Source organism: Mobula hypostoma, chromosome 1 (genome assembly GCF_963921235.1).
Source record: "Mobula hypostoma chromosome 1, sMobHyp1.1, whole genome shotgun sequence".
NCBI classification, from domain to species: domain Eukaryota; kingdom Metazoa; phylum Chordata; class Chondrichthyes; order Myliobatiformes; family Myliobatidae; genus Mobula; species Mobula hypostoma.
Window position 1 is genome coordinate 165,896,866 of NC_086097.1, and position 25,929 is coordinate 165,922,794.

Below are 25,929 nucleotides of genomic sequence, written 5' to 3' on the forward strand. Positions count from 1 at the left end.
GCTCTGTCTGTGCTTCTTATCATCTTGTACACCTCTGTCAAGTCTCTCTCAAGTCTCTCTCATTCTCTTGCTCCAAAGAGAAAAGACTTTTCTCATAAACTTTTCTCAACCTTTTCTCATAAGATATGCTCTCTAATCCAAGCAGCATCCTGGTAAATCTCCTCTGCTCCCTCTCTTAATTCTTTCTATAATGTGACCAGAACTGTACACAATACTCCCATATGTGGTCTAACCAGAGTTTTATTGAGCTGCAACATTACTTCATAGCTCTAGTACTCAATCCGATTAATGAGCCATCACAACATGCGCCTTCTTAACCACCCTGTCAACTTAAGCAGGAGCTTAAAGGGATCTGTGGAAGTGGACCCCAGAATTCTGCTGTTGCTCCACACTGCTAAGAATCCTGCTATTAACATTAGATTCTGCCTTCAAGTTTAACCTTCCAAAGTGTATCACTTCACTCTTGTCCTGATTGAACTTCATCTGCCATTTCTCAGCTCACCTCAGCTCTGCGTCTGATCTATGTCCCTTTATAATCTATGACAATCTTCTACATTGGGGGTTCCCAACCTATATCCAGGAACTCATTCGTTAAAGGTAAGGGTCTATGGCATAAAAAATTGGTGGGAACCCTACACTATCCACAACTACACCTAAGTTGTGGATTAGTAAGTTTGCAGTTTTGTGTTACTGCAAACTTACTAATCCACCCTTCCACTTCTACACCTAAGTCGTTTATAAAAATCTCAAAGAGTAGGGTTTCCAGGACAGATCTGCAGAACCCCACTGGTCAACGACTTCTAGGCAGAATACTACCTCCCTCTGCCATCTGTGGGCAAGCCAATTCTGTATCTACACAGCCAAATTTCCCTGGATCCCATGCCTCATGACTTTCTGAATGCATCTACCATGGGGAATATTGTCCAACACCTTACTAAAATCCACATACACATATCCACTGCTCTATTTGTTTTGTTACTTTCTCGAAGAATTCAATCAGGCTTTTAAAGCATGAGCTGTCCCTCACAAAGCTATGTTGACTATCCCTAAGCAGACTGCTTCTTTAAATGCTTCTAAATTCTGTCTTAAAAATCTTCAGTGGTTTGCCCACCACTGATGGTCTTGGTGGTCTTTAGTTCTCAGGATTACCCCTATTACCTTCATGAACAAAGGAATAACGTTTGCTACTGTCCAATCTACTTTTACGACTCCTGTGACCAGTGAGGATGCAAAGATCATCGCCAAAGGCTCAGCAATCTCTTCCCTCGCTTCCTGTACCTGGGATATATTGTGTTTGGCCCTGGGGACCTAATTCTGATTCTATCCTAATGTTTCAAAAGTTCCAGCATGTGTTCCTTAACATCGATATGTTCCAGCATATTAGCCAGTTCTGTATTGACCTCACTTTCATGAAGATCCATCTCATTGGTGAATACTGAAGCAAAGTATCCATCAAGGTCTTCCCCCATCTTCTGTGACTCCAGATACATTTCCTTTTCTGCCCCAGATCAGTCCTACCCTCACTCTAGTCAACCTCCAGGTATATGTAAAATGCCTTAAGATTTAGTGTAATTCTATTTAGCAAGATCTTCTCATGTCCTCTTCTAGCCCCCCTGAGTTCCTTCCTGACTGCCTTATAATTCTTGAGTCCTATCTGAGTCTTACTTCCTGAGCCTTAAGTATGCTTCCTCCTTTCTCTTGACTAGATGTTTGACTTCTCTTGTCAATCATGGTTCCTTCACCCTTTCAGCTTTACCCTGCATCAGTGGAACAAACCTATCCAGAAACCCATGCAAGTGTTCCCTAAACAACATCCACATTTCCATTGTACATTTCCCTGAGTAGTACATCTGTTCCCAATTCCTTCCTAATGGCATTATAATTCACCCTCCCCCAATTAAATATTTTCCCATTCTGTCTGCTCCTATCCTATACAGGGCTATGGTGAAGGTTGGAGTTGTGGTCACTGTCCCTGAGCTGTCACCCACTAAGGGATTTGTCACGTACCAAGGTTCATTGCCCAGGACTAGATCCAATATGGTTTCTTCAGTCAGCCTGCCCACATATTGTGGCAGAAATCCTTCCTGGACATATTTAACAAATTCTACCCTATTTAAACCTTTTGCAGTAAAGAGGTGTCAATCACTATTGGGGAAGTTTAATTCACTCATGACAACATCCTTGTTATTTTTGCACCTTTCCAAAATATGCTTTCTGATCTGCTCCTTGTTTTTTCTGCTACTGTTGGGGCAGGATGGGGTGTGGGTTCCATAGAATACTCCCAATAGGGTGATTGCTCTCTTACCATTTTTGACTTAGACCCAGACTGACTTAGTAGACAATCCCTCTACAATGTTCTCCCTTTCTGCGATACTATCCCTGATTATCAATGCCACTTCCCCACCTCTTTTACCTCCCTCCCTGTTCCTCTTGAAACATCTAAAGCCCAGAACATATAAAAGCCATGCCTGTCCTTACGACTGTCAGGTCTCCTTAATGGCCACAATGTACTGATGTACTGATCCATACTGGAAGTTCATTACCCTTGTTTCTGATACTTCTCGCATTAAAGTATGCATTTAAATCCATCCAGCTAACTGCATTGGTTATCCTTCATCATTGTCTCAACATGTTGCATTTACCTTTACACTAACTGCTCCGTCCTCTGACCTATAACTTTAGTTCCCATTCCTCTGACAACCTACTTTAAATTCTCCCCAAAAACTCTAGCAAACCTGCCGTCAAGGACATTGGTCTCCCTTGAGTTCAGGTGTAACACATCACTTTTATGCAGGTCATACTTTCTCCAGAAGAGACCCCAGTGATCTGCACATCTGAAACCCTTCCCTCTGCAACAATTCTTTAGGTACACATTCATCTGCCACATCATCCCCCACTTACTCTTATTGGCACATTAAACAATCTGAGATGACTACCCTTAAGATCCTGCTTTTTAGCTTTCTACCTAGTTCCCTATATTCGGTCTTCAGGAACTCATCCCTTTTCCTAACTATGTCATTGGTACCAATATGTACCATGACTTTTGACCACCCTTGTTTTAGACCTGATCTGAGATGTCACTGATCTGGCACCTGGAAGGCAACATAGCATCCAGGAGTTTCTTTCGTGTCCACCATTGAATTCCTTTTCACCACCATTCTCCTCTTCTTTCCTTCTCTCTCCCCCCCCCCCCTTCCCTTCTGAGCCACAGAGATAGACTTAGTGCTAGAGACCTAGTTGCTGTGGCGTTCCCCTGGTAGATCGTACCCCCACAGTCTCCAAAGCAGTTATTGAAAGGAATGGCCACAGGGGTACTCTGCACTGTCTGACTATTCCCTTTCCCTCACCTAGTAGTCACCCAGTAATTACCTGCATCAATTGTTCATAAAATGTGGTCTGATCTTCATCTAAGGCAGAATCTGCCTAAACTAATAACACACAAACAATTGTTCTTTTCATGTCTTTATTAAACACTTTGTTTAATCATTCACAGTCCAGGCTGGAAAAAGTATGTGAACCCTTGTATTTAATAACTGGTAAAACCTCCTTTAGCAGCAATAACCTCCACCAAATGTTTCCTGTAGCTGCTGATTACACTTGCACAACAGTGAGGAGGAATTTTCTTCATACAGAATTGTTTTAGTTCATCAATATTTCTGGGATACCTTACATGAGCAGCCCTCTTCAGGTCATGCCATAGCATCTCAATTGGGTTAAGGTCTAGATTGTGACTTGGCCATTCCAAAACATGAATTTTATTTTTAAACCATTCTTTTGTTGATTTACTCTTGTGTTTTGGATCATTGTTGCATTATCTATTAAGCTTCTGGTAATGGACTGCTACCTCGACATTCTCCTGAAAAATGTCTTAATACAATTTTGAATTCATTATTCCCACAATGATTGCAAGCTGTCCAGCCCCTGAGGCAGCAAAGCAGCCCTAAACCATGATGCTCATTCTACTATGTTTCACAGTTGGGACGAGGTTTTGATGTTGGTGTGCAATGCGCTTTTTCTTCCAAACATAGCAATATGCACTTCTGCCAAAATGTTCAACTTTTGTCTTGTGTGTCCACAGAGCATTGTCCCAGAAGTGCTGTGGAACATCCAGCTGGTCTTTTGTAAACTTGATACATGCAGTAATTATTTTTTTGAAGAGCTGTAGTTTCTTCCATGGTGTCCTTCCATGAACACTATTCTTCTTCAGTCTTTTTCTTATAGTGGACACATGAATGGAGACTTTATCAAGTTCTAGAGATTTTTACAGGTCTTTTGCTGTTACCCCTGAGTTCTTTTTCTCCCCTTTCAACATTCCAAGTTGTGGTCTTGGTGTGATCTTTGCAGGATGCTCACTCCTAGGGAGACTAACAACAGTACTGAACTTACTCCATCTGTAGACAATTTCTCTTACTGTGGACTGGTGAACTCTCAGATCTTTAGAAATGCTTTTGTACCCTTTTCCAGCTTCATGCATCTCTACAATTCTTCTTCTAAGGTCCTCTGAAAATTGTTTTGATCGAGGCATGGTGCACTTAAGTGCCTAAGACATAGGAGCAGAATTAGGCTGTTTGACCCATTGACTCTGCTCCACCATGTAATCATGGCTGATCCTTTGTTTTTTCCTCTTCAGCCCCATTCCCGGCTTTCTCCCCCAACCTTTGATAAAGATTTTTTATAGGGCAGGACATCTCTACAACTCACACCGCAAATCTCATTTCTTGGTTGATAGTTTCTTGATTAGTAAGGGCGTGAAAGGTTGTGGTGAGAAGGCAGAAGATGGGGTTGAGAGGGAACGTAAATCATCCATGGAGTCGACTTTGTGGGCTAAATGACAATTTTGCTCCTATGTATTATGGTGTTATTTGACATGTAAATAATGAAGCTGAGTTTAAAAAGCATAGATCAAAACAGAAAGCAGATTTCAAATTTCAACAACAGCATAGATCCAGCTTAAAAAGACTGCAGATGTTGAAATCAGGAGGAGAAAAAAAAAATAGATGAATTCATCAGGTCAGGGAGCATCTGTAAAGAGAAATGGACGGTTAGGATCAGCTCTCTTGCTATTCATGTAATTGTATCATTACTGATCTTTTGCATCTTGATGTTCACAGGTGGAATTGGTGTCAAATATTATTTTAAATATCAAGTAAGTTGTAGACCGTTTAGTGAATGGAGGCAGGTCAGATTATGTTTCCTCTGTGCTTGATGGTGATGTTGATGACTGACAAACTCTACAGAGATGGAAGGAACAATTTTTAATTGCAGGAAGAGCTTGAAGTTGGTGAGAATGGGAGTTAAAAGGCAGACTGAGATGGCATACTGCTGCTGATGGCACATAACTGTACTTCCTTTGAAGTTCTAGATCAATAGCAGCTCCTGAAAGTGTGGGGCTTCGTGGTGCTCATTGGATGTGGAAGATGGATCTTTATGAAGCATGATTAAACAATGTTGGCCCTACTCTTGCAAGTCATGCTTTTCTTTAATTTTCTCTTGTTTCATCTATCTAGTAACTGCAGTTGCAGCAACAGTTCAGTGAAATGTATTGCCGTAAACTTTGCCAAATTACCAAACAATTTTGTTAGAATTTGTGATATAATTAGTAAGTGAAATGTAGTGAACACTGAACCCCTGAGCTTACTGCAGACTACTAAACTATTGGCCATAAGCTGGTGTCCTGATTGCAATCCAAGATGACTACCTATCGATGATGTGAGGTGCAAAATCCATTAACTATACCTAATGGACCCCAAAATATGACAGCAATGCTTTACTGTCCTTGGAAAGTTAATGTTTTGTGGGAACATTCAATTCATTTTGCTATTGCTACTTTTCATGCCTGAGATTGCTCACAAGCTGCAGATGCAAGATGCAAAGGAAGGTTTAATTGCTTTGGAGTACCTGGAAAAAACTGAGTTGTGCAGAAAAACTTGGTGTTTGAAATGGGGTATAAATGGCATTGTGCTTTCTATTACCACCGTTGGATGCTTGAACTGCATGAGAAATATGCTACAACTTAAGTGAATGGTGCTAGAATATTAGAGTGCACCTCATCAGAATGCTCTTTGCTCTATTCAAATGTTAAATTAACCATTAAAAAAAAACAGAAGACCTACAGCACAATGCTGTGCCGAACATGTACTTACTTTAGAAATTACCTAGGGTTACCCATAGTCCTCTACTTTTCTAAGCCCCATGTACCTATTTCCTTGCATTGTCTGGGCTAATGCCCAGTTTTTCTGTGGATCTGTATAAATTTTATATATTAAAAAAATTAAGAACGTCCATTTGACAAATTTGAAAATATGACTACTTAAAATCTATATTTTGCTGGAAACGATTTCACTCCAAAACTACGAAAGGAACTGAAGTAAGTCAAGTTTATTCCCTCCTTTTCTCATTTTCTTGAATTTAAAAATGCTGTTAATTTAGAAATATCACAGATTTAAAAAAATATAACAGACATATGTATTTGCTGCTACATTCTTAGATGTGAGAATTACCTGAATCTTAGTTGATTTCCAATTTAGTCTTGATTTACGTTGTGGAATTGTATCTGGTGTGCAAATAGTGAGGTTTCTGAGTTCTGCTGATGCGAGTTCATCTTTTGCATCAATTTCTGTTGCCAGTTATTAGGTTTTATGTATGTTTACATTTAAGTTATTCATTCTTTTTTGTTTGTAAATTTCTTAAGTGGAAGGACGCAAAGCCAGAAGATCTGATGGACTCCAAACTCAGATGTGTCTTTGAATTGCCATTTGAAAATGAGAAACCGGTGAGAGAATAATGAGACAAAATATTCTTTGAGTTTTATTTTGATTGATATCAATGTATACGTTTAACTTTCTGTTTAGAACCCTTGAATGTCTGTAAGAGTAAAGCATATTTGATAAATAGGATAATTCATTAATTGCAAGGATATATGCTGAATTTTATGATTGAATAATTTTCCCATTTTTTTCTTAAACAAATTGAAATATAGGACTTAAATTTTTAATTAATGTAGAAACACACTTTGGGGTATGTCACAGGAATAATCTCTAATTGAGTCCAAGTCAAACGTTTGTTCAGTCTTTAAAGATGGAGTAATAAGTTAACAAGTGATATATTATCATAGGAGTCTCACTGACCAATATGCCTAACTGTGCTCACCCCATTTGCCTATGTTTGGACCATATCCCTTCAAATCTTTCCCATTACTATACCTATCAAAATATATTTTAAATGTAATCTATCCTGTTGAATTGGTTCATCAGTTAATCGGGCAGCTGCCTATTTGAGACGGCTCTTAAAGAACAAAAAAAATCTAGAGAATAGCTAGGATTCTCTTCATTTATTTGGGACACTATGCTGCTTAATTGGGACAGGAGGCTATGCCAAACAGTTTCTAACTTCTGTCAGTCACGTGCAGTTGTTAGACCCTACACTGTGGTTAGAGTGAACAATTTTTAAAGAATGTTAGTGTGTGTATTCAAAAAGCAGTGATTTTTGTTACTGCTAGTTGTCGAAATAAGCAGCAAGACAATTCAGAACAGTTTTGCTCACTGTGGTTTCAAGCATTTAGCATTAGAGGAGCCAGAAATGGCGATGAGTGAAATTGAAATGATTTCACTATTTCAACAAGTTCGGAACTGCAAAGAATTTGTATGTATTGACATTCATCTTGAATGTTACAATGAAAATGAAGGTTTGGAAGATGCAATCATTGAAAACATTGTATGAAGGAAGTCTATCATATACAGAAGATGTCTGCATTGATTTTGTTTATTTACAGGCAGTTGAAAGAACATGGCAACATACACTGAATGAATTCCTCAGTTGATAACTATTATAAATTGCTAGAGGCTCCGGTGGATTTAAACTAGATACAAGGGGGGAGGGAACCAGAGTGTAGGAACAGATGCAGGGAAGAAAGAAGAAAAAGAAAATAGTAAAGTTGTTTGCACCGTTAGTGATAAACAGAGAGTAAGAAGTGGAAAATTTCTTAAATGCTTTTATTTTAATGCTAGGAGCATTATAAGAAAGGTGGATGAGCCTTAAAGTATGGATTGATACCTGGAAGTATGATGTAGCTATTAGTGAAGCATGGTTACGGGAGGGGTGTGATTGGCAACCAAATATTCCTGGATTTAATTGCTTCAGGTGTGAGAGAATTGGAGGGACAAGAGGAGGAGGTGTTGCATTGCTTGTCAGCAAATATTACAGCGGTGCTCTGGCAGGATAGATTAGAGGGCTCGTCTAGGGAGGCTATTTGGGTGGAATTGAGGAATGGAAAAGGTGTAGTAACACTTATGGGGGTGTATCATAGACCACCAAATGGGGAATGAGAGTTGGAGGAGCAAATTTGTAAGGAGATTGCAGATATTTGTAGTAAGCACGAGGTTGTGATTGTGGAAGATTTTAGTTTTCCACACATAGACTGGGAAGCCCATACTGTAAAAGGGGTGGATGTTTTGGAGTTTGTACAATGTGTGCAAGATAGTTTTTTTGCAGCAATACATAGAGGTACCAACTAGAGAGGGAGCGGTGTTGGATCTCCTGTTAGGGAATGAGATAGGTCAGGTGATAGAGGTTTGTGTTGGGGAGCACTTCGGGTCCAGTGATCACAATGCTATTAGTTTCAATATAATTATGGCGAAGGATAGGTCTGGACCCAGGGTGGAGATTTTTGATTGGAGAAAGGCTAACTTTGAAGAGATGCAGAAGGATTTAGAAGGAGTGGATTGGGACAATTTGTTTTATGGGAAGAATGTAATAGAGAAATGGAGGTCATTTAAAGGTGAAACTTTGAGAGTACAGAATCTTTATGTTCCTGTTAGGTTGAAAGGTTAAAAGTTTGAGAGCCATGGTTTTCAAGAGATCTTGGAAACTTGGTTCGAAAAAAGAGAGATATCTACAATAAATATAGGCAGCATGGAGTAAATGAAGTGCTGGAGGAATATAAAGAATATAAAAAGAATCTTAAAGAAATTAGAAAAGCTAAAAGAAGATATGAGGTCTCTTTGGCAAGTAAGGTGAAAATAAATCCGAAGGGTTTCTACCATTATATTAATAGCAAAGGGATAGTGAGGGATAAAATTGGTCCCTTAGAGAATTAGAGTGGACAGCTATGTGTGGAGCCAAAAGAGATGGGGGAGATTCTGAACAATTTCTTTTCTTCGGTATTCACTAAGGAGAATTGTGTAAGATAAAGGAAATAGGTAGGAAGTTATGGAAACTATGATGATTAAAGAGGAGGAGGTACTAGAGCTTTTAAGGAATATAAAAGTGGATAAGTCTCTGGGTCCTGACAGGATATTCCCATGGACCTTGAGGGAAGTTAGTGTGGAAATAGCAGGGGCTCTTGACAGAAATATTTCAAATGTCATTAGAAACGGGGATGGTGCCAGAAGATTGGCGTATTGCTGATGTTGTTCCATTGTTTAAAAAGGGTTCTAAGAGTAAACCTGGCAATTATCGGTCTGTGAGTTTGACGTCAGCAGTGGGTAAGTTGATGGAAAATATTCTAGAGATAGTATATATAATTATCTGGATAGACAGGGTCTGATTAGGAACAGTCAGCATGGATTTGTGCGTGGAAGGTCATGTTTGACAAATCTTACTGAATTTTTTGAAGAGTTGACGAGGGTAAAGTGGTGGATGTTGTCTATATGGACTTCAGTAAGGCCTTTGAGAAGGCCCCACACGGAAGGTTGGTTAGGAAGGTTCAATCGTTAGGTATTAATATTGAAGTAGTAAAATGGATTCAGCAGTGACTGGATGGGAGATGCCATGCAGTGGTGGATAACTGTTTGTCAGATTGGAGGCTGGTGACTAGTGGTGTGTCTCAGGGATCTGTACTGGGTCCGATGTTATTTGTCATATACATTAATGATCTGGATGAAGGGGTGGTAAATTGGATGAGTAAGTATGCAGATGATATTAAGATAGGTGGAGTTGTGGATAATGAAGTAGGTTTTCAAAACTTGCAGAGAGATTTAGGCCAGTTAGAAGAGTGGGCTGAAAGATGGCAGATGGAGTTTAATGCTGAAAAATGTGAGGTGCTACATTTTGGTAGGACTAATCAAAATAGGACATACATGGTAAATGGTAGGGCATTGAAGAATGCTGTAGAACAGAGGGATCTAGGAATAATGGTGCATAGTTCCCTGAAGGTGGAATCTCATTTGGATAGGGTGGTGAAGAAAGCTTTTGGTATGCTGGCCTTTATAAATCACAGCATTGAGTATAGGAGTTGGGATGTAATGTTGAAATTGTACAAGGCATTGGTGAGGCCAAATTTGGAGTATTGTGTACAGTTTTGGTCACCAAATTATAGGAAAGATGTCAACAAAATAGAGAGAGTACAGAGAGGATTTACTAGAATGTTGCCTGGGTTTCACCACCTAAGTTACAGAGAAAGGTTGAACAAGTTGGGTCTTTATTCTTTGGAGTGTAGAAGGTTGAGGGGGGACTTAATAGAGGTATTTAAAATTATGAGGGGGATAGATAGAGTTGACGTGGATAGGCTTTTTCCATTGAGAGTGGGGGAGATTCAGACAAGAGGACATGAGTTGAGAGTTAAAGGGCAAAAGTTGAGGGGTAACATCTTTACTCAGAGAGTGGTAGCTGTGTAGAATGAGCTTCCAGCAGAAGTGGTTGAGGCAGGTTCGATGTTGTCATTTGAAGTTAAATTGGACAGGTATATGGACAGGAAAGGAATGGAGGGTTATGGGCTGAGTGCAGGTCGGTGGGACTAGGTGAGAGTAAGAGTTCGGCACAGACCAGAAGGGCGGAGATGGCCTGTTTCCGTGCTGTAATGGTTATATGGTTATAAACTAATACAGTTTTATAGTACTGTAGTCGTATTGGTAATGTTCTAATTTGTTCTATATTTCATTTAAATACATTATTTGTTACTCACTTAAACATAGTTTGTTTTGTACATACCTTTCTAATTTCTATAAAATGTTGGCTATTAGGGACAGCTGCTTAATTGGTTCCAATGCACTAGTTCCAGTGTGTCCCAGTTAACCAGAATCCGCTGTATTGTAAACGGATTGTACTCACCACCCTAGTGTGACTGCGTAAATAATTATTCAGCAACCTAATGTTCTAACAGTTATTAATGGCATTTAATTTCATAAGAAATATTTACCACGCAAAGGCTTTTTCATTGAATTAATTTATATTTAAATACTGTTATTTTACACAATTTTTCACGAAATTCTTTTTATACGGTGGATTCAGGTTTTTTGAAAAAAATATTAAGTGGCTGTCCTAATTAGCCAAAATCATGGAATATTTAAAAGTTATAAAGAAGACAAACTACTGAGTAACAATTAATGTATTTAATTGAAATACAGAACAAATTAGAACATATTATTAATACCTCTACAGTATTATAAAACTGGGTATTAGTTCCTAATAGTTCATCTGCCATGTTCTTTAAATTGACTTTTTTTTGAAGTCTGTCACGAGCTTTGTGGTCCATCAGGCCGGTGCGTGAAGTGACAGAGTATGAGACCCCCCCCCACCCCCCCCACCCCGATAGGACGTCAGTCTATCGCGAGATTAACCCCCAGCACTTTGCCGGTACCTATTCTTAGCTGGGTAGACTGGAGCATTGCGCGGTTAAGTGCCTTGCTCAAGGACACTCGCGCCGCCTCGGCGGAGTCTCGAACCCACGACCTTCAGATTGCTAGTCCAATGCCCTAACCACTTGGCCACGTGCCACACAGGCTTAAATTGACTGTAAATGAACAAAATCAGCATGGGTACCAAGTGCAGATAATGGACTGCTTTCATACAATGCTTTTGATGATTGCATCCTCCAAATCTTCATTTTCACTGTAACGTTAAAGGTGATTGTTGATATCTTCAAATTCTTTATAATTCCTAACTTGTTGAAATCATTTCATTTTCACTCTGTTATTTCTGGCATCGTCAAGCCTGAAAGCTTGAAATTGCGGTGAGTAAAGTAGTCCCAGACCTTCTTGCTGCTTATTTCTCACCAACTATCAGTGACAAAAATCACTGCATTTTGAACACAAACACACCCAACTGATGCTATTTTAAAAACTAATTGCTGTAAGCATAGTATACAGTTTAACGGCCATGCAAATCCATGTGATTGACATTAGTTAGAAAGTGTTCAGCCAGTCCCCTGCCCCAGTTAAGTGGCATAGAGTCCCAAATAAACAAAGGGAATACCAGCTATTTTCTAGATTTAGTTTTTGTTCCTCAGAGTTGTCCTGATTGACCGATGGCCTAACTCACTGGAATCCACTGTATATCCAATATGAAACATCCTTTAAGATTAAGAACAGAATTATGAAAGTTCTTACTTGTGAAAAAGCAAATTTTTATTGCCCCTTGATCCATTTGGTTCTTTTTTTTTGCTTAGTTAGTTTATGGTTCATTGAAATTTCCTATAGTAAAAAAAAATCAGTCCCTTTTACAGGACTCTGAAATGGCCAGATGTGTTTCTCTTTTACCTGGATGGTTTGTCACCATCATCATTTGCCTTATTTCCTGTTTTCCCCTGAACTTTGTACCCATCAGTTTGCATTGGTCAAAAAGCAAAAAAAAACATTCCGAAGTGTATGTAGTAGTCTTTTTTGATTTAATTTTATGTGTGCTCTGAAGTATTTTAATAGCATTATTCCAAGACAGTGTAATAATACAGAAGTGGTTTATGATCTTAATAGTTCATTAATAACTAAAATGGAGGTGCTATTGATGATTGTGGGCATGTAGCCAAGTGGTTAAAGCATTGGCCTAGCGACCTGAAGGTCGAGAGTTTGAGCCCCAGCCAAGGCAATGTGCTGTGTCCTTGAGCAAGGCATTTAATCACACATTGCTCTGTGACGACACTGGTGCCAAGCTGTATGAGTCCTAATGCCCTTTCCTTGGATAACATTGGTGTCGTGGAAAGGGGAGACTTGCAGCATGGGCAAGTGCTGGTCTTCCATACAACCTTCCCCAGGCCTGCACCCTGGAGAGTGAAGACTTTCCAGGCGCAGATCCATGGTCTCGCAAGACTAACGGATGCCTTTACTTTTATTGATGATTAAGTGACCCCAAATTGCATTTGGAGATTTTCTTAATTCTTCAAAACATTAGAGGGACAGACATCTAATTATAGAGCAGTATACCTTTTTATTTACTAGAAGTGCAAATGCATACTGTATAAAGCATCCTTGTGACCAGCATTATGTTGTACTGAAACTTAGTGAAGTAACTGAAGTAGTGATTTGTGATTTATGCAAGTCATGTAATAAAAGACTTGGTTCATAAGAAGGGCATGCATTTTTTGTAATCTTGGGTATACATTTTTAAATATGCCCCCTTCTGTAAATATGCCATTGGTAACAGTGGACAAAACTTTTGTCAATTGATTGGGATAATTGAATCAAATCCGGCAAAAGAGTGTGCTATCTATAAAAATAAACTCCATTCTTTCAAATAATATTTGCTTTTCTTTTGGGCCTCGAAGAAATGCAAGCTCTGCTTATAACAGTCAAAAGAAAAGCTAGTTATTACTGCATGTATCTGTCTGAAGTGTTTTTTTTCTATGTAGCAGAACGAGATTGTAGAGTTCGACCTATTAGGCAGTGATTTAGACACCCCATTAGATACAGGAAAGATGGATCTGCACAGCTTTGTGCACTATTATGACAGTTCTCGACTACCTCCATGTGCTGTATCCACACCAGGAAGTGGGCTCAGGTTTCACAAATCAGTTCGTGGTGGCATCCGTCAGACTCCAAGCAATGATAGCCATAGAAGTGACCTGCAGGGATTTGTATCTTCTGCAGCCAGTGAAGTCAGAGTGCAAAAGGTCCAGGTCTGTGCTAGTGAGAAAGGATTACTGCAAATATTGCAGCAAGAATTGTACAGTGGATTCCTGTTGTCATTTTTTTGAGGAAAAATTAGTTGATATATTGTCACTTATATACAATGTATTTATGTCTGATCATTCTTTCATTCAAATTGAGATGCAATGGTCTTGCTTTCCCCAGATGATGGAGTGCAAAGGGGACAATGTTATAAATTTTGAGAGAGATTTGCGAGCTAGTATGACAAAAAAAAGGTACAACGAAAACCTTGAGCAATTAACTTCAGGAAACTGACAAAAAGACAATGAGAGGAGTCCACTGTTCTTTTGTTTGCATTTGTGTTTGACATTTTTGCAGAAGGTGGATAAGATTTTTTGGATTCTGAATTGTACTCTTTGTATATGCATAAGTAATAGAGTAGAATTTTAATTTGGTTTTAATCTTCTGAGCCATACATTGCAGTTGTAAAAGTTAATAGATGAAAATAGCAACACCTCATTTTCCGTCTAGGTAGCCTCCAACCTGACGGCATGAACATCAATTTCTCCTTCTGGTAATATTTTTCCCTTTCACTTCCCTCTTATTCTATTCCCCACTCTGGCCTCTTACTCTTCTCCTCACCTGCCTATTACCTCCCTCTGGTGCCCCTCCTTTCTCCCTGGTCCATTCTTCTCTCCTATCAGATTCCTCCTTCTCCAGCCCTACCTTTCCCACCCACCTGGTTTCGCTTATCACTGAGCTAGTCCTCCTTCCCCTCTCCCCACTTTTTTATTCTGGCATCTTCCCCTTTCCAGTTGTGAAGAAGGGTTTCAGCCCGAAACGTTGACTTTTCATTCATTTCCATCTGCTGAGTTCCTCCAGCATTTTGTAGGTGTTGCAGCAGATGAATGAATTGAGCAGCAATTATCAAACATGGTTTAATTGGACAAATAGCAGATGTATTTGCAAAATGTAATTAAAAAATGTTGATAGTAGCAAGGTAGCATAAATATTGCTATTTTTCAAGCGTTGCGATATTTCTACTTCTGAAATGTGGAGAATACTCACATGAAAGATGTAACAGATTTGTATAACACATTAGTAGAATGTTTGCACAATAGGAACCATCAAAAGATTTCCTGTTTGATATTATTTGAGAGGACAAATGTACTGTGATTATTTGAAGGATTTTTTTGAAGAGTTAATACAAACTAAAATTCAAAATTTCGAGAAGCATCACACTTTATATTAATCTAGTTTTTTGTAACTGATTTTAAAAGTATAGCATGCACATTTTGTGTATTTTATACCACTGTTTTGTAAAATTGATTTTCATATGTCCAAGTAATAATCCTATTTGAAAATCTTCACAGAATGATCTAGAAATAAACAAACCTGCTGCAGTAACGAATGCTCCTAAATCAGAAGGTCCGGCAATACCAAAATCAGCCAGTACTTCAATGGATGACACAGAAGTGAAAAAATTAATGGAGGAATGCAAGAGGCTTCAAGCTGAGTTGGTGAAAATAACAGATGAGAATCAACAGTTAAAAGTAAGCCATTATGAATTGATACAAAAAAAACCTTGGCATTCATTCCTGAAGGTGATAAATTGGGGAGTATTATTCTTAATACCAAGTGATTAGTGGCAGATTCTGGAACCTTGCAAGTAAAAGATGCAATCAATGAGAGAATATAAGGTTTGTATCTCGAACAGATTTTGAGATGGGGTAGGGAAGAAACTGAGAATGAACTAGTACTCCATTTTAAGTTGACTAGGGAATAGTCTCCCAGCTCTGCATATAAGATTCAAAGATTCAAAAAAACTTCATTGTCATTCTAACCGTACATCAGCTCTGCAGGGCAGAATGAGACAGCGTTTCTCAGGAGCAGTGCAATCATAACATAACAAATGCAACACTAAATAATAAACATACAATAAATAGTAAAACACAACAGCCACATGTCAGTTAAAATCAAGTTATAAGTGTAATTATCAATTATAACTAGTATAATTGGCTTTAGTATTATGCCTATGACTGCCTGACTCAAAAGTACATTTTGCAATATTTTAAAGGACAGTTTCCGTTCTTACATTTTCGAGGGGTTAACAATTTGTATTCAATCTTGCATTCTGCTGACAAACACTTTAAAATTATGAAAATTTATGTCATAGTCATATAACCTAAATGGCTAACATTCCTTTATGATAAAATTATTAATATGAACAGTTTAATTGTTTGCTTCTTCAATTAGCATCAACTCTGTCAACAAGATAAAATCCTACAGTATTACAGGAAAGATACTGGCATGGATAGAGGAATGGCTGACAGGCTGGAAGCAGTGAGTGGGAATAAAGGGGGCTTTTTCTGGTTGGCTGCCAGTGACTAGTGGTGTTCCTCAGGTCAGTATTGGGACTGCTACGTCTCACATTGTTTGTCAGTGATTTGAATAATGGATTTTATGACTTTGTGGCAAAGTTTGGATGATATGAAGATGGATGGAGGGATAGTTAGTGTTGAGGAACAATGCGTTTGCAGCAGGACCTAACAAATTGGAAGAATGGGCAAAAAAGTGGCAGATGGAATACAGTGTTGGGAAATGTGCAATAATGCAGTTTGGTAAAAGGAACAATAGTGTGGTCTATTATCTAAATGGGGAGAAGGTTCAAATATCGGAGGTGCAGAGGGACTTGGGAGTCCTCGTTCAAGACACCCAAAAGGTTAATTCACAGGTTGAGTCTATGGTAAAGAAAACATGCAATGCTGGCATTTGTTTCAAGGGGAATAGAATGTAAAAGCAACGGGATAACACTGAGCCTTTATTAGACGCTAGTCAGGCCACACTTGGAATATTGTCAATAATTTTGGGCCCCATATCGCAGAAAGGATGTGTTGTCGTTGGAGAGAGTCCAGAGGAGGTTCACGAGGATGATTCCGGGAATGAAGGGATTAATATATGAGGCAGATTTGGGCATGTACTCACTGGAATGTAGAAGAATGCGGGGGGATCTCATTGAAACCTACTGAATGTTGAAAGGACTAGATAGGGTGGCTGTGGAGAGGATGTTTCCTACGGTGGGGGTATCCAGAATTGGAGGGCACATCTTCAAAATGTTGAGGGGTGACCTTTTAAAACAGAGGTAAAGAGGAATTTTTTTAAGCTAGAGAGTAGTGAATTTCTGGAATACTCTGCGACAGATCATGATGGAAGCCAAATCCGTGCGTATATTTAAGGTGGAAGTTGATTAGTCAGGGCATCAAAGGATATAGTGAGAAGGCTGTTGTATGGAGTTGAGTGGGATCTGGGACCAACCATGATGGATTGGTGGAGCAGACTCGATGGGCTGAATGGCCTAATTCTGCTCTTGTGTCTTATGGCCCATCAGGATTTTGTATGTTTCAAGTTTCCCTCATTCTTATAAAAAGAACATAGACTTAAGCTGTTGGCCTCAATCTCATTTGGACTGCCTCCAATGCTACAATATTTTTCTGGGGAAGGGGACTAAAGTTGTAATATTCTACAATTGTAGCAACACTTTCCTATTTTTAAATTCCAGACTTATTGCAATAAAGCTTAAAGCTTTATTTCAGCTACAAAACTTGTGCAAACAATCTTACAAAATGCACATGTGGAAGTCACTGTTTTATTCACTATCTTTTCATTATCCATTCACAGTTTAATATTTAAATAAAATGATAAAACACTTTCATACTAATTTGGAATTGCTACTTTTATTTTGAAATGCTACCTTGCATTGGAAATGTAACCTTTGTACTCTGTATAGGAGTTCAAAATGCTATCTTCAACTTTCAGCTTTCTCTTGCGTCATAATTTTTCTTGTCCCTTGGGACCAATTTGGGTGCATGACCACACTTGATTCATTTTCAAATCTTCATTTTACCCTTTTAATGCTAAACTGTTTAATTAAAGTTAGTTTTGTATTTTTTTTGTACACAGTTGTAAACGAATATTGATATGTGGGGAAAATTGGACAAGCTTTAAATGTTTCTGCATAATTAGCTATTCAGTTATTTGAATGTGAAATGTATCAGTTGAAATGTTTATGTTAACTACCACTCAGTAAAATATTAAATATTTTTACAGTACTTCTGCAAAAGTTTTATTTACTGTAATTAATTTTGTTTCAGATGTTTATATTTTGTCTTGTGTCTTAGTATGTCAGTAGAAAAGAGCTCATTTTAGATTTCCAAAATTTAAATTTTCATTTAAACGATAGGGAAGTTCTTGCATTTTGTTAAAGAAAGTAGCATATTAAGTCGTAGATCACTTTTCAAATAAAAACCTGATTACTTTTTAGGTACATAACACAGTGCATGATTAAACAAAGTTACAAAACGGAATGCTAATGATCAATGAGATAATGAGTTGAATGAACTAAACTGATTAACTGCAACTAAAATGGGTGTAGAAGGAATCAAAATGGGCAAAGGACAGCTAAACTAAAAGGAGAAGGTATGACAGATGTGACAGTTTAACCTTCAAATCATCAATTTTTACACCATGGCCAGAGTGAGCATAGCAACAAGACACAAGGTGGTCATCCTGCATTAATAAGGTCTCTCCCAAACTGAAATTTTGCAGCAGACTGGTCTCAAGATGTGCTATGCAAGCTCTTCTGAAGAAGCACAAAGAAACAGGCAAGGTTGAGGACAGCCACGACACTGAGTGCAGTAGGCAAGGGATGCATCGAACTGAAGACTGAATTCGAAGAAGTCCAGCACTACTATCAGCTCTGAACTCTCAAAAACCACTGGAACCCAGTACACCCGTCTATAGTCTAGTGATGTCTTGTCAAAAGTGGTCTTCCTGGAAGAGTTGCTGCCAAAAAGCTATTCCTCTGAAATAGAAATAAGCCAAGAGACTCAACTACGCACAAAAGCACAAGGTTTGTGGTGCTGAACAATGACAGTGTGCTCTACACTGCTGAGTCAAAATTTTCTTTTTTTTTGGCTTAAGTAGGAGGCATTTTGTCCGTAGAAGAGCTGGAGAGTGCTACATGAGTATCTGCAGCCAACAGTATAGCATGGTGGAGGTTCACTGCAGGTTTGGGTTGTATTTTATGATCCTCAATGTTGAGAAGTACAGGACAGTGACCCCAACAAAACACATGGCCAAGGTCTTAAAAAAAACTTCCTTCAGCGAAAAGAAGAATGAGGAGTTCTGCAACAGATTATGGCCGCCTCAAAGCCCTGATCTCAACATAATCGAGGCTGTCTTGGATTACCTGAAGAGATTGAAGCAAATGAGACCGCCAAAGCCTGCAGAAGAGCTGTGGCAGGTTTTCTAAGATGCTTGTAAGAACCTATTAGCTGATTTTCTTATAAAACTGCACCACAATATACCTAAGAGAATTGATGCAGTTTCAAAGACAAAGGATCACACCAAATATTGATTTGATTTAGATTTTGTACTGTATATTAATTTTTTGATATTTATAAATTTTTCATTACATTATTTTTGAAGGCATGTTCACTTTACAGCAATTTTCTTAAATGTGCCTGAGATTTTTACGTTACTGTATGTGCTATTTAGTGATGTTATACAGCTGATTTGACAATTGAAGGAGCAAACCGTCAATCATTTATGTAGTGAAATGGCACATAATCCCATAAGTAAATGTTTCATAATCTTGCCTGCAATTTCTTTTAAACTATTGTGTGCTTTGGTAATAATTAAAATCTGATAAATTAATTAATGTTCACTGATAATATCTCTGATAGAAACACCTGCATAAGTATTTTGATATCAGTTATGAAAAATAAATCATCCTTTAAGTAGACTTTGAACACAGCTCTTAACTTTCTTTCTAAACCAAGGGAGAGCACTTCTTACATTCCTGTGATTAATTTGTCTGATTGAATGCATCAATTTGAACTTTTAAAAACATCATACACTAAATTTAATTTGATGTCTCAATAACGTGCATTTACTGTGTAACTATTATCATTTTGATATAAATGCCAATTCTTAAAATACAAGCACTTAAAGTGGAAGGAAAGGTTTATTTTGCTTGTCTGGCATTTGTTCATGAGATCTATATGCATTGTACAGTGATGCTAGAAAGTTTCTGAACCCTTTTGAATTTTCTGCATAAATATCACCTAAAATGTGATCAGATCTTTATCTAGGTTTACAACTTGCATGAAGAGAATCCAATTAAATAAGACGAAAAACATTGTACTTATTTATTTATTGAGAAAACTGATCCAATATTACATGTATTTGTTAAAAAAATATGTAAACCTTTGCTTTCAGACTGGTGTGTGGTGTGACCCCCCCCCCCCGACTTGTTAAGCAATAACTTCAACCAAACGTTTCCGGTAACTGTTGATCAGCCCTGTGCATTGGCTTGGAAGAATTTTAGGCCATTCCTCCTTGCAAAACTGCTTCAACTCTGGGATGTTGGTGGGCCTCCTTGCATGAACTGCTTGCTTCAAGTCCTTCCATCAATAATGGCAAGCCATCCTGGTCCTGAGACAGGAAAGCAGGCTCAAACCATGACACTGCCACCACCATGTTTCACAGATGGGATGTGGTTCTTATGTTGGAATACAGTGTTCACTTTTCACCAAACATAACACTTCTCATTTAAGCTAAAAAGTTCTATTTTGGACTCATCCATCCACAGAACTTTCTTCAAATAGCCTTCTGTCTTATCCATGTGGTCTGTAGCAAACTTTAGACAGGCAGCAATGTTCTTGAAGAGTAGTGGCTTTCTCCTTGCCATGTACACCATTGTTGTTCGGTACTTGCCTGATGATAGACTCATGAATATTACATTAGCCAATGCAAGAGTGGCGTGTAGCTCCTTGAATGTTACCCTTGGGTTCTTTGTGACCTCCTGGAATATTACATAGCTTGTTCTAGGAGTGATTTTTGTTGGTCGACCAGTCCTGAAGAGAGTAACAACGGTACTGAATTTTCTCCATTTGTACAACATCTGTCTGACTGTGGATTGGTGGAGCTCAAACTCTTCAGAAATGGTTTTGTATCCTTTTCCAGCTTGGTGAGCATCAAAAACTTTTTGTCTTGAGGACCTCAGAAATCTTCTTTGATTGAGGCATGGCACATTTCCAAAACCCTGTGTGGTGAAAAGCAGCCTTCCATAGTGAAGGCCCAGGCTTATGATTTTTAAATAGAGCAGGGCCTCCCACAGCTGATATTGATTGAACACTTGACTCTTAATTTCCCCATTAAATGAACTGATAATCCTCAAGGTTTGCATAGTTTTCCCAACAAATTAATGTAATATTGGATCATTTTTTTCAATAAATAAGTGAACAAGTATATATATTTTTGTGTTACTTATTTAATTGGGTTCTCTTTGTCTAGTTTTAGGACTTGCATGAAGATCTGATCACATTTAGGTTGTTTTTATGCAAAAATAGAGAAAATTCTAAAGGGTTCACAAACTTCCTAGCACCATTGCATACATTTTCCATCCTAGGGAATGCTCCCAATCATTTATTTTTCTTACATCAGGTTTTAATTGTTTTTAAGTTTTTGTTTTGTTCATTTGATAAATACCCCTAGTGACTTGGATAGCACTGTCAATATTACCCTGCTCCTTGGTTTCTAACAAAGTATCTTAATTCTGAAGTAGTCAGTTTTGAGTTGGATGAAAATTATTTTAGAAAGAGAGCATGGTGAGTGAGCTTCTCCTGGAATGGCAGTTAAAAATAATGTGTTGATTTTGGTTCAAATTAATATTTTTCTTGTTGAAATCTGTCAAAAGCTTTTTTGAAATTGAATGTACTTAATTTTTCCACATTTTTGGGGTACTTTGCTTTTGTGTCATATGGAATAGCTATAGCTGAAGATTAAATGGGGATTGTGTTTATTGTTCACACTAAGAAATGTTTAAAGGGTGCCATGGTAGAGTAGTGGTTAGTGTGACACAGTTACAAAGTTTGGAGTTCAATTTCTATGTCATCTGGAAGGAATCTGTATGTCCTCCCTGTGGAGGGCATGGGTTTTCTTCTGGTGCTGTGGTTTCCTCCCACAGTCCAAAGCCGTACCACTTGTTAGGTTAATTGGTCATTGTAAATTGTCCTGTTGATAGGCTAGGGTTGAACCGAGAGTTGTTGGGGCAGCACAGCTCTAAGGGTCTACTCCACGCTGTATCTCTAAATAAACAAAAAAAGGTTTTTTTTTTGTGTATATAGCTATTGAAATACTTTAGGCAATATTGTGACCTGTCATTGTGGTGTGGTTCTTTTTGTGAATTATGTTGTTTTGTTTTTGTTTTGTGGCTGCCTGCAAGAAGATGAATCTCAAGGTTGTATATGGTATACATACTTCGATAATAAATATACTTTGAACTATGTACACTGGTATTCTATTTTCTACATTTCTTTCCTGTAGTTCCCAACCTAACCAACCATTTAAGTACAAACTGAAGGAATGAAAATATTTTTTGGAAAGTATTCAAACAGCCAGAGCTGTAGTGTCATAGAGGACTAAGACCACACCAATCATCAAAAACCTATTTACATTAATCCTACACTAAGCCAGTTTTTTTTGTCCAAATTCTAGTCATTTATATTCAGTGGCTAATCACTGAATTGCACTTTGAATTAGTGGGTAAAGAGTGGAAGCACTCCTCCACAACCCTCTCTTCCCCCCCCCACACCCAATCACCTGAATTCAGTTGCTGTTTGCCCAGCACGTTCATGCCAAAGTTATTTTTGCACTCTGAAGCCAAGTCACAAATGAGTCTGAGAGAAGCCACTTAAATTCATGCAGCAAGGCATATGTAACTTCAAATCCACACAGGAACCTACTAGCTCTCTGATGTATGCAAGCTCAGCAAGAATCCCAGAACTCAAGGCCAAAAAATTAAGTTATTATTTCTAAGTATACTCTCTTCCCACCCCTGCCCTCTCCCCACCACCCACGTGTTGAATCAATTGAAACCTTGTCTCAATTACTCTATCACTGTCATCTTTAGGATAATGTGCACTTAATCTATGTAGCATTTCAAAACCATGTGTTGTTCTACAACTGAAAACACAGATAACTCCTAATTGCCAGAACTGTTCTATAACTGTTCACTAGGTGATGCATAGAACAAGTTGTGATTAACCTTTACATATGCCTGCAGTTGAACTGTTTTGAGTGAGTTTTGTGTATAAAATCGTAAAAAGATATGGTGTAGTTTTCAATCTGTGAATTTCCATGATGTATGCTATCTGTTTGATATATAGAGCTAATTGAGAATTAGTGGAGAAAATTGAATTCTCAGATTGGACTATGATAATTTTTGAAATTGCGTAATGCAGTATCTTTCCTTCATAATTCTACTGTTTGTTCTCTTTAGGATGATGGACTGAGGCTCAGGAAGGCGGCTCAGTCAGGCAACCCAGTGTCATCCACATCAAATGTTGCAGTCAGAGACAACGGTTCCACTGCTCTTCCCTCCCTCCTTGTTGTAATTGCAGCTATTTTCATTGGATTCTTTCTAGGGAAATTCATCTTGTAGAGGAAGCATGCAAGTTAATGGGGCCTGAAATGTTCTGCTGATCTGCCACATTGTTGGCAGTATGGCTCACAGTGACCATGTTCGTGTACAGCATCTTACAGGCCTTGCCTTTAATGATCTCACAGTTAGAACACAAAAAAATATTTTCAGTTCTTGGATAATTGGAGTTGTATATTGTCAAAACATCAATAGCAGGTGTCTCAAGGTTTCACATAAAAATCCTTGGAAAATAATGAGTTGTTCTCTCTGTGGTTTAATAAGAGTTGAATGAAATGTTCAGTGTCTTGTAAATGTTATTTTAATCCTTTTAAATTTTGTTACCTGTTGCTGGATACCTCTTGGAATTTTTCATTTTATAGTCAAGTCGCTCATGCCACTTGTTTGCCAGAAATGAGAGACGTATTGAAAGAAAAAGGTGCCTCCTTGTAAATTATCCCCCATTTCCTTGCTGTTAAAAGGCTGATACGTTTATCAATGCAGAGTTTCTCTCTAGTCACGGGGGGGAAAGCCCTGTGAGGCAAATGTTGATTGAAAGCTCTTCATTCTTACCAATCCTGTCCCATGGTATTTAACAAAAATAAAATCTTTAACATGTTAAACTTTGTGTTTTTCCCGTCTCATTTCACAATTATACTTCAGTTCTTTGTGGGTGAATATATGGAAGTTTTGAACTTGGACCATAAGATATTGGAGCAGAAGCAGGCCATTTGGCCCATCGAGTCTGCTCCACCATTCAATCATGGGCTGATTCAATTCGTCCAGTCATCCCTACTTCCCTGCCTTCTCCCCATACCCTTTGATGCCCTGGCTAATCAAGAACCTGTCTATCTCAGCCTTAAATACATCCAATGACTTGGCCTCCACAGCTGCTCCTGGCAACAAATTCCACATATTTACCACCCTCTGACGAAAGTAATTTCTCCGCATCTCTGTTCTAAATGGATGTTCTTCAATGCTGAAGTCGTGCCCCCGTCCTAGATTCCCCTATAATGGGAAATAACTTTGCCATATCTAATCTTTTAACATTTGGAATTTTTCTATGAGATTCCCCCTCATTCTCCTGAACTCGAGGGAATACAGCCCAAGAGCTACCAGATATGGTAACCCTTCCATTCCTGGGATCATTCTTGTGAATTTCTCTGAACCCTCTCCAATGTCAGTATATCCTTTCTAAAATAAGGAGCCCGAAACTGCACACAATACTGTGTGGTCTCACGAGTGAGTGCCTTATAGAGCCTCAACATCACATACTGCCTCTTATATTCTTTACCTCTAGTAATGAATGCCAACATTGCATTTGCCGCCTTCACCACGGACTCAACCTAGAGGTTAACCATTAGGGTATCCTGCACAAGGACTCCCAAATCCCTTTGCATCTCTGCGTTTTGAATTCTCTCCCCATCTAAATAATGGTCTGCCTGTTTATTTCTTCCACCAAAGTGCGTGACCATACACTTTCCAACATTGTATTTCATTTGCTACTTCGCCCATTCCCCTAAACTATCTAAGTCTCTCTGCAGGCTCTCTGTTTCCTCAACACTAGCTGCTCCTCCACCTATCTTTGTATCATCGGCAAACAGCCACAAATCCATTAATCCGATAGTCCAAATCATTGACATACATCATAAAAAGCAGCGGTCCCAACACCGACCCCTGTGGAACTCCACTGCTAACTGGCAGCCAACTTGATTGATATATTTTGCTCTCTTTCTTCCTTTCTCTATTTCTAAAGCACTTAGTGCTCTCTTGGACAAAGGTGAATATGGCATCGCATGACCATCTGATACGGGATGTACAATTATGGCAGGAGTTAAGTTGCTTTCTAGTTTTCTTCACCTTTTCCATGTTAAGCCTCTGTATTGGTAATGCATCAATATAGTGTATTGGATTATTTTCTGATATCATTCTGAAATATTACTTTTCAGGTAAGTGAACAAATACAGGAGTAGCTTATGATGCACAGGATAGTTTTTCTGGAAGCAAAATGAGCTCATACTTTACTAAATTCACAAGTTCGATGTGTCTGTATTTGTTCCTATGAACTACAGAACCAGTTTCCTCAAACTAGGAACTCTTCTTGCTTTTGAAAGTTGGAATACACTGCCTAAGGGGTGGTAGAGGTGGGTACTGTCATAACAGTTAAATATTTAGATCCACAGTTGAAATGTAATGCCATAGGTGTTCGTCTGTCGTTGACATCAATGAGGACCTCAACACCATTATGATGGTGTCGAGACTAGTGTGTGATTTGGATTTAAGTGAGGGAGAGTTGCGTAGCGTCAGCCTCTCTCTTCCCAATTCCCATCTGGATCCAGTGGCAAGACAGAGTTGAAACGGCTGGAGATGCGACTAGGCACAGTGGATGACCAGGACGTCTTCTGTGTCTTGTCCTACTCTACACGTTCCATGACGCTTGCAGAGACCACCTTCTTGACCATTAGACCTTTGTTACATCATCAGCAACAATGAATATAGAATTGAGTCAGGTTTTATAAACAAACATTTATGAAATTCTGGTCAGCAATAGTGAAAAGTATTCAAATGACTAACTTAACCAGAAGTTAACTGTTATATGGCAACTCTGGAACAGTTCTTAAAGTGGTAAATTTGAACACAGTCTTAAAATGG

The 25,929-nt window shown here is 38.5% G+C and overlaps 1 protein-coding gene across 2 annotated transcripts in view; it reads left to right on the top strand.

Moving 5' to 3' along the window:
* The window catches only part of LOC134352072 (vesicle-associated membrane protein-associated protein A-like), a 90,655-nt gene extending 66,761 nt beyond the window's left edge, over positions 1 to 23,894 (top strand). For both annotated transcript variants that reach the window (XM_063059206.1, XM_063059216.1), the window contains exons 4-6: positions 6,692 to 6,772; positions 15,170 to 15,349; positions 23,140 to 23,894. In XM_063059206.1, the coding sequence (XP_062915276.1) occupies positions 6,692 to 6,772; positions 15,170 to 15,349; positions 23,140 to 23,301 (423 nt within the window). In that variant the 3' untranslated portion in view covers positions 23,302 to 23,894. The remainder of the gene's footprint in view (positions 1 to 6,691; positions 6,773 to 15,169; positions 15,350 to 23,139) is intronic.
* The last annotated feature ends 2,035 nt before the right edge of the window (positions 23,895 to 25,929 follow it).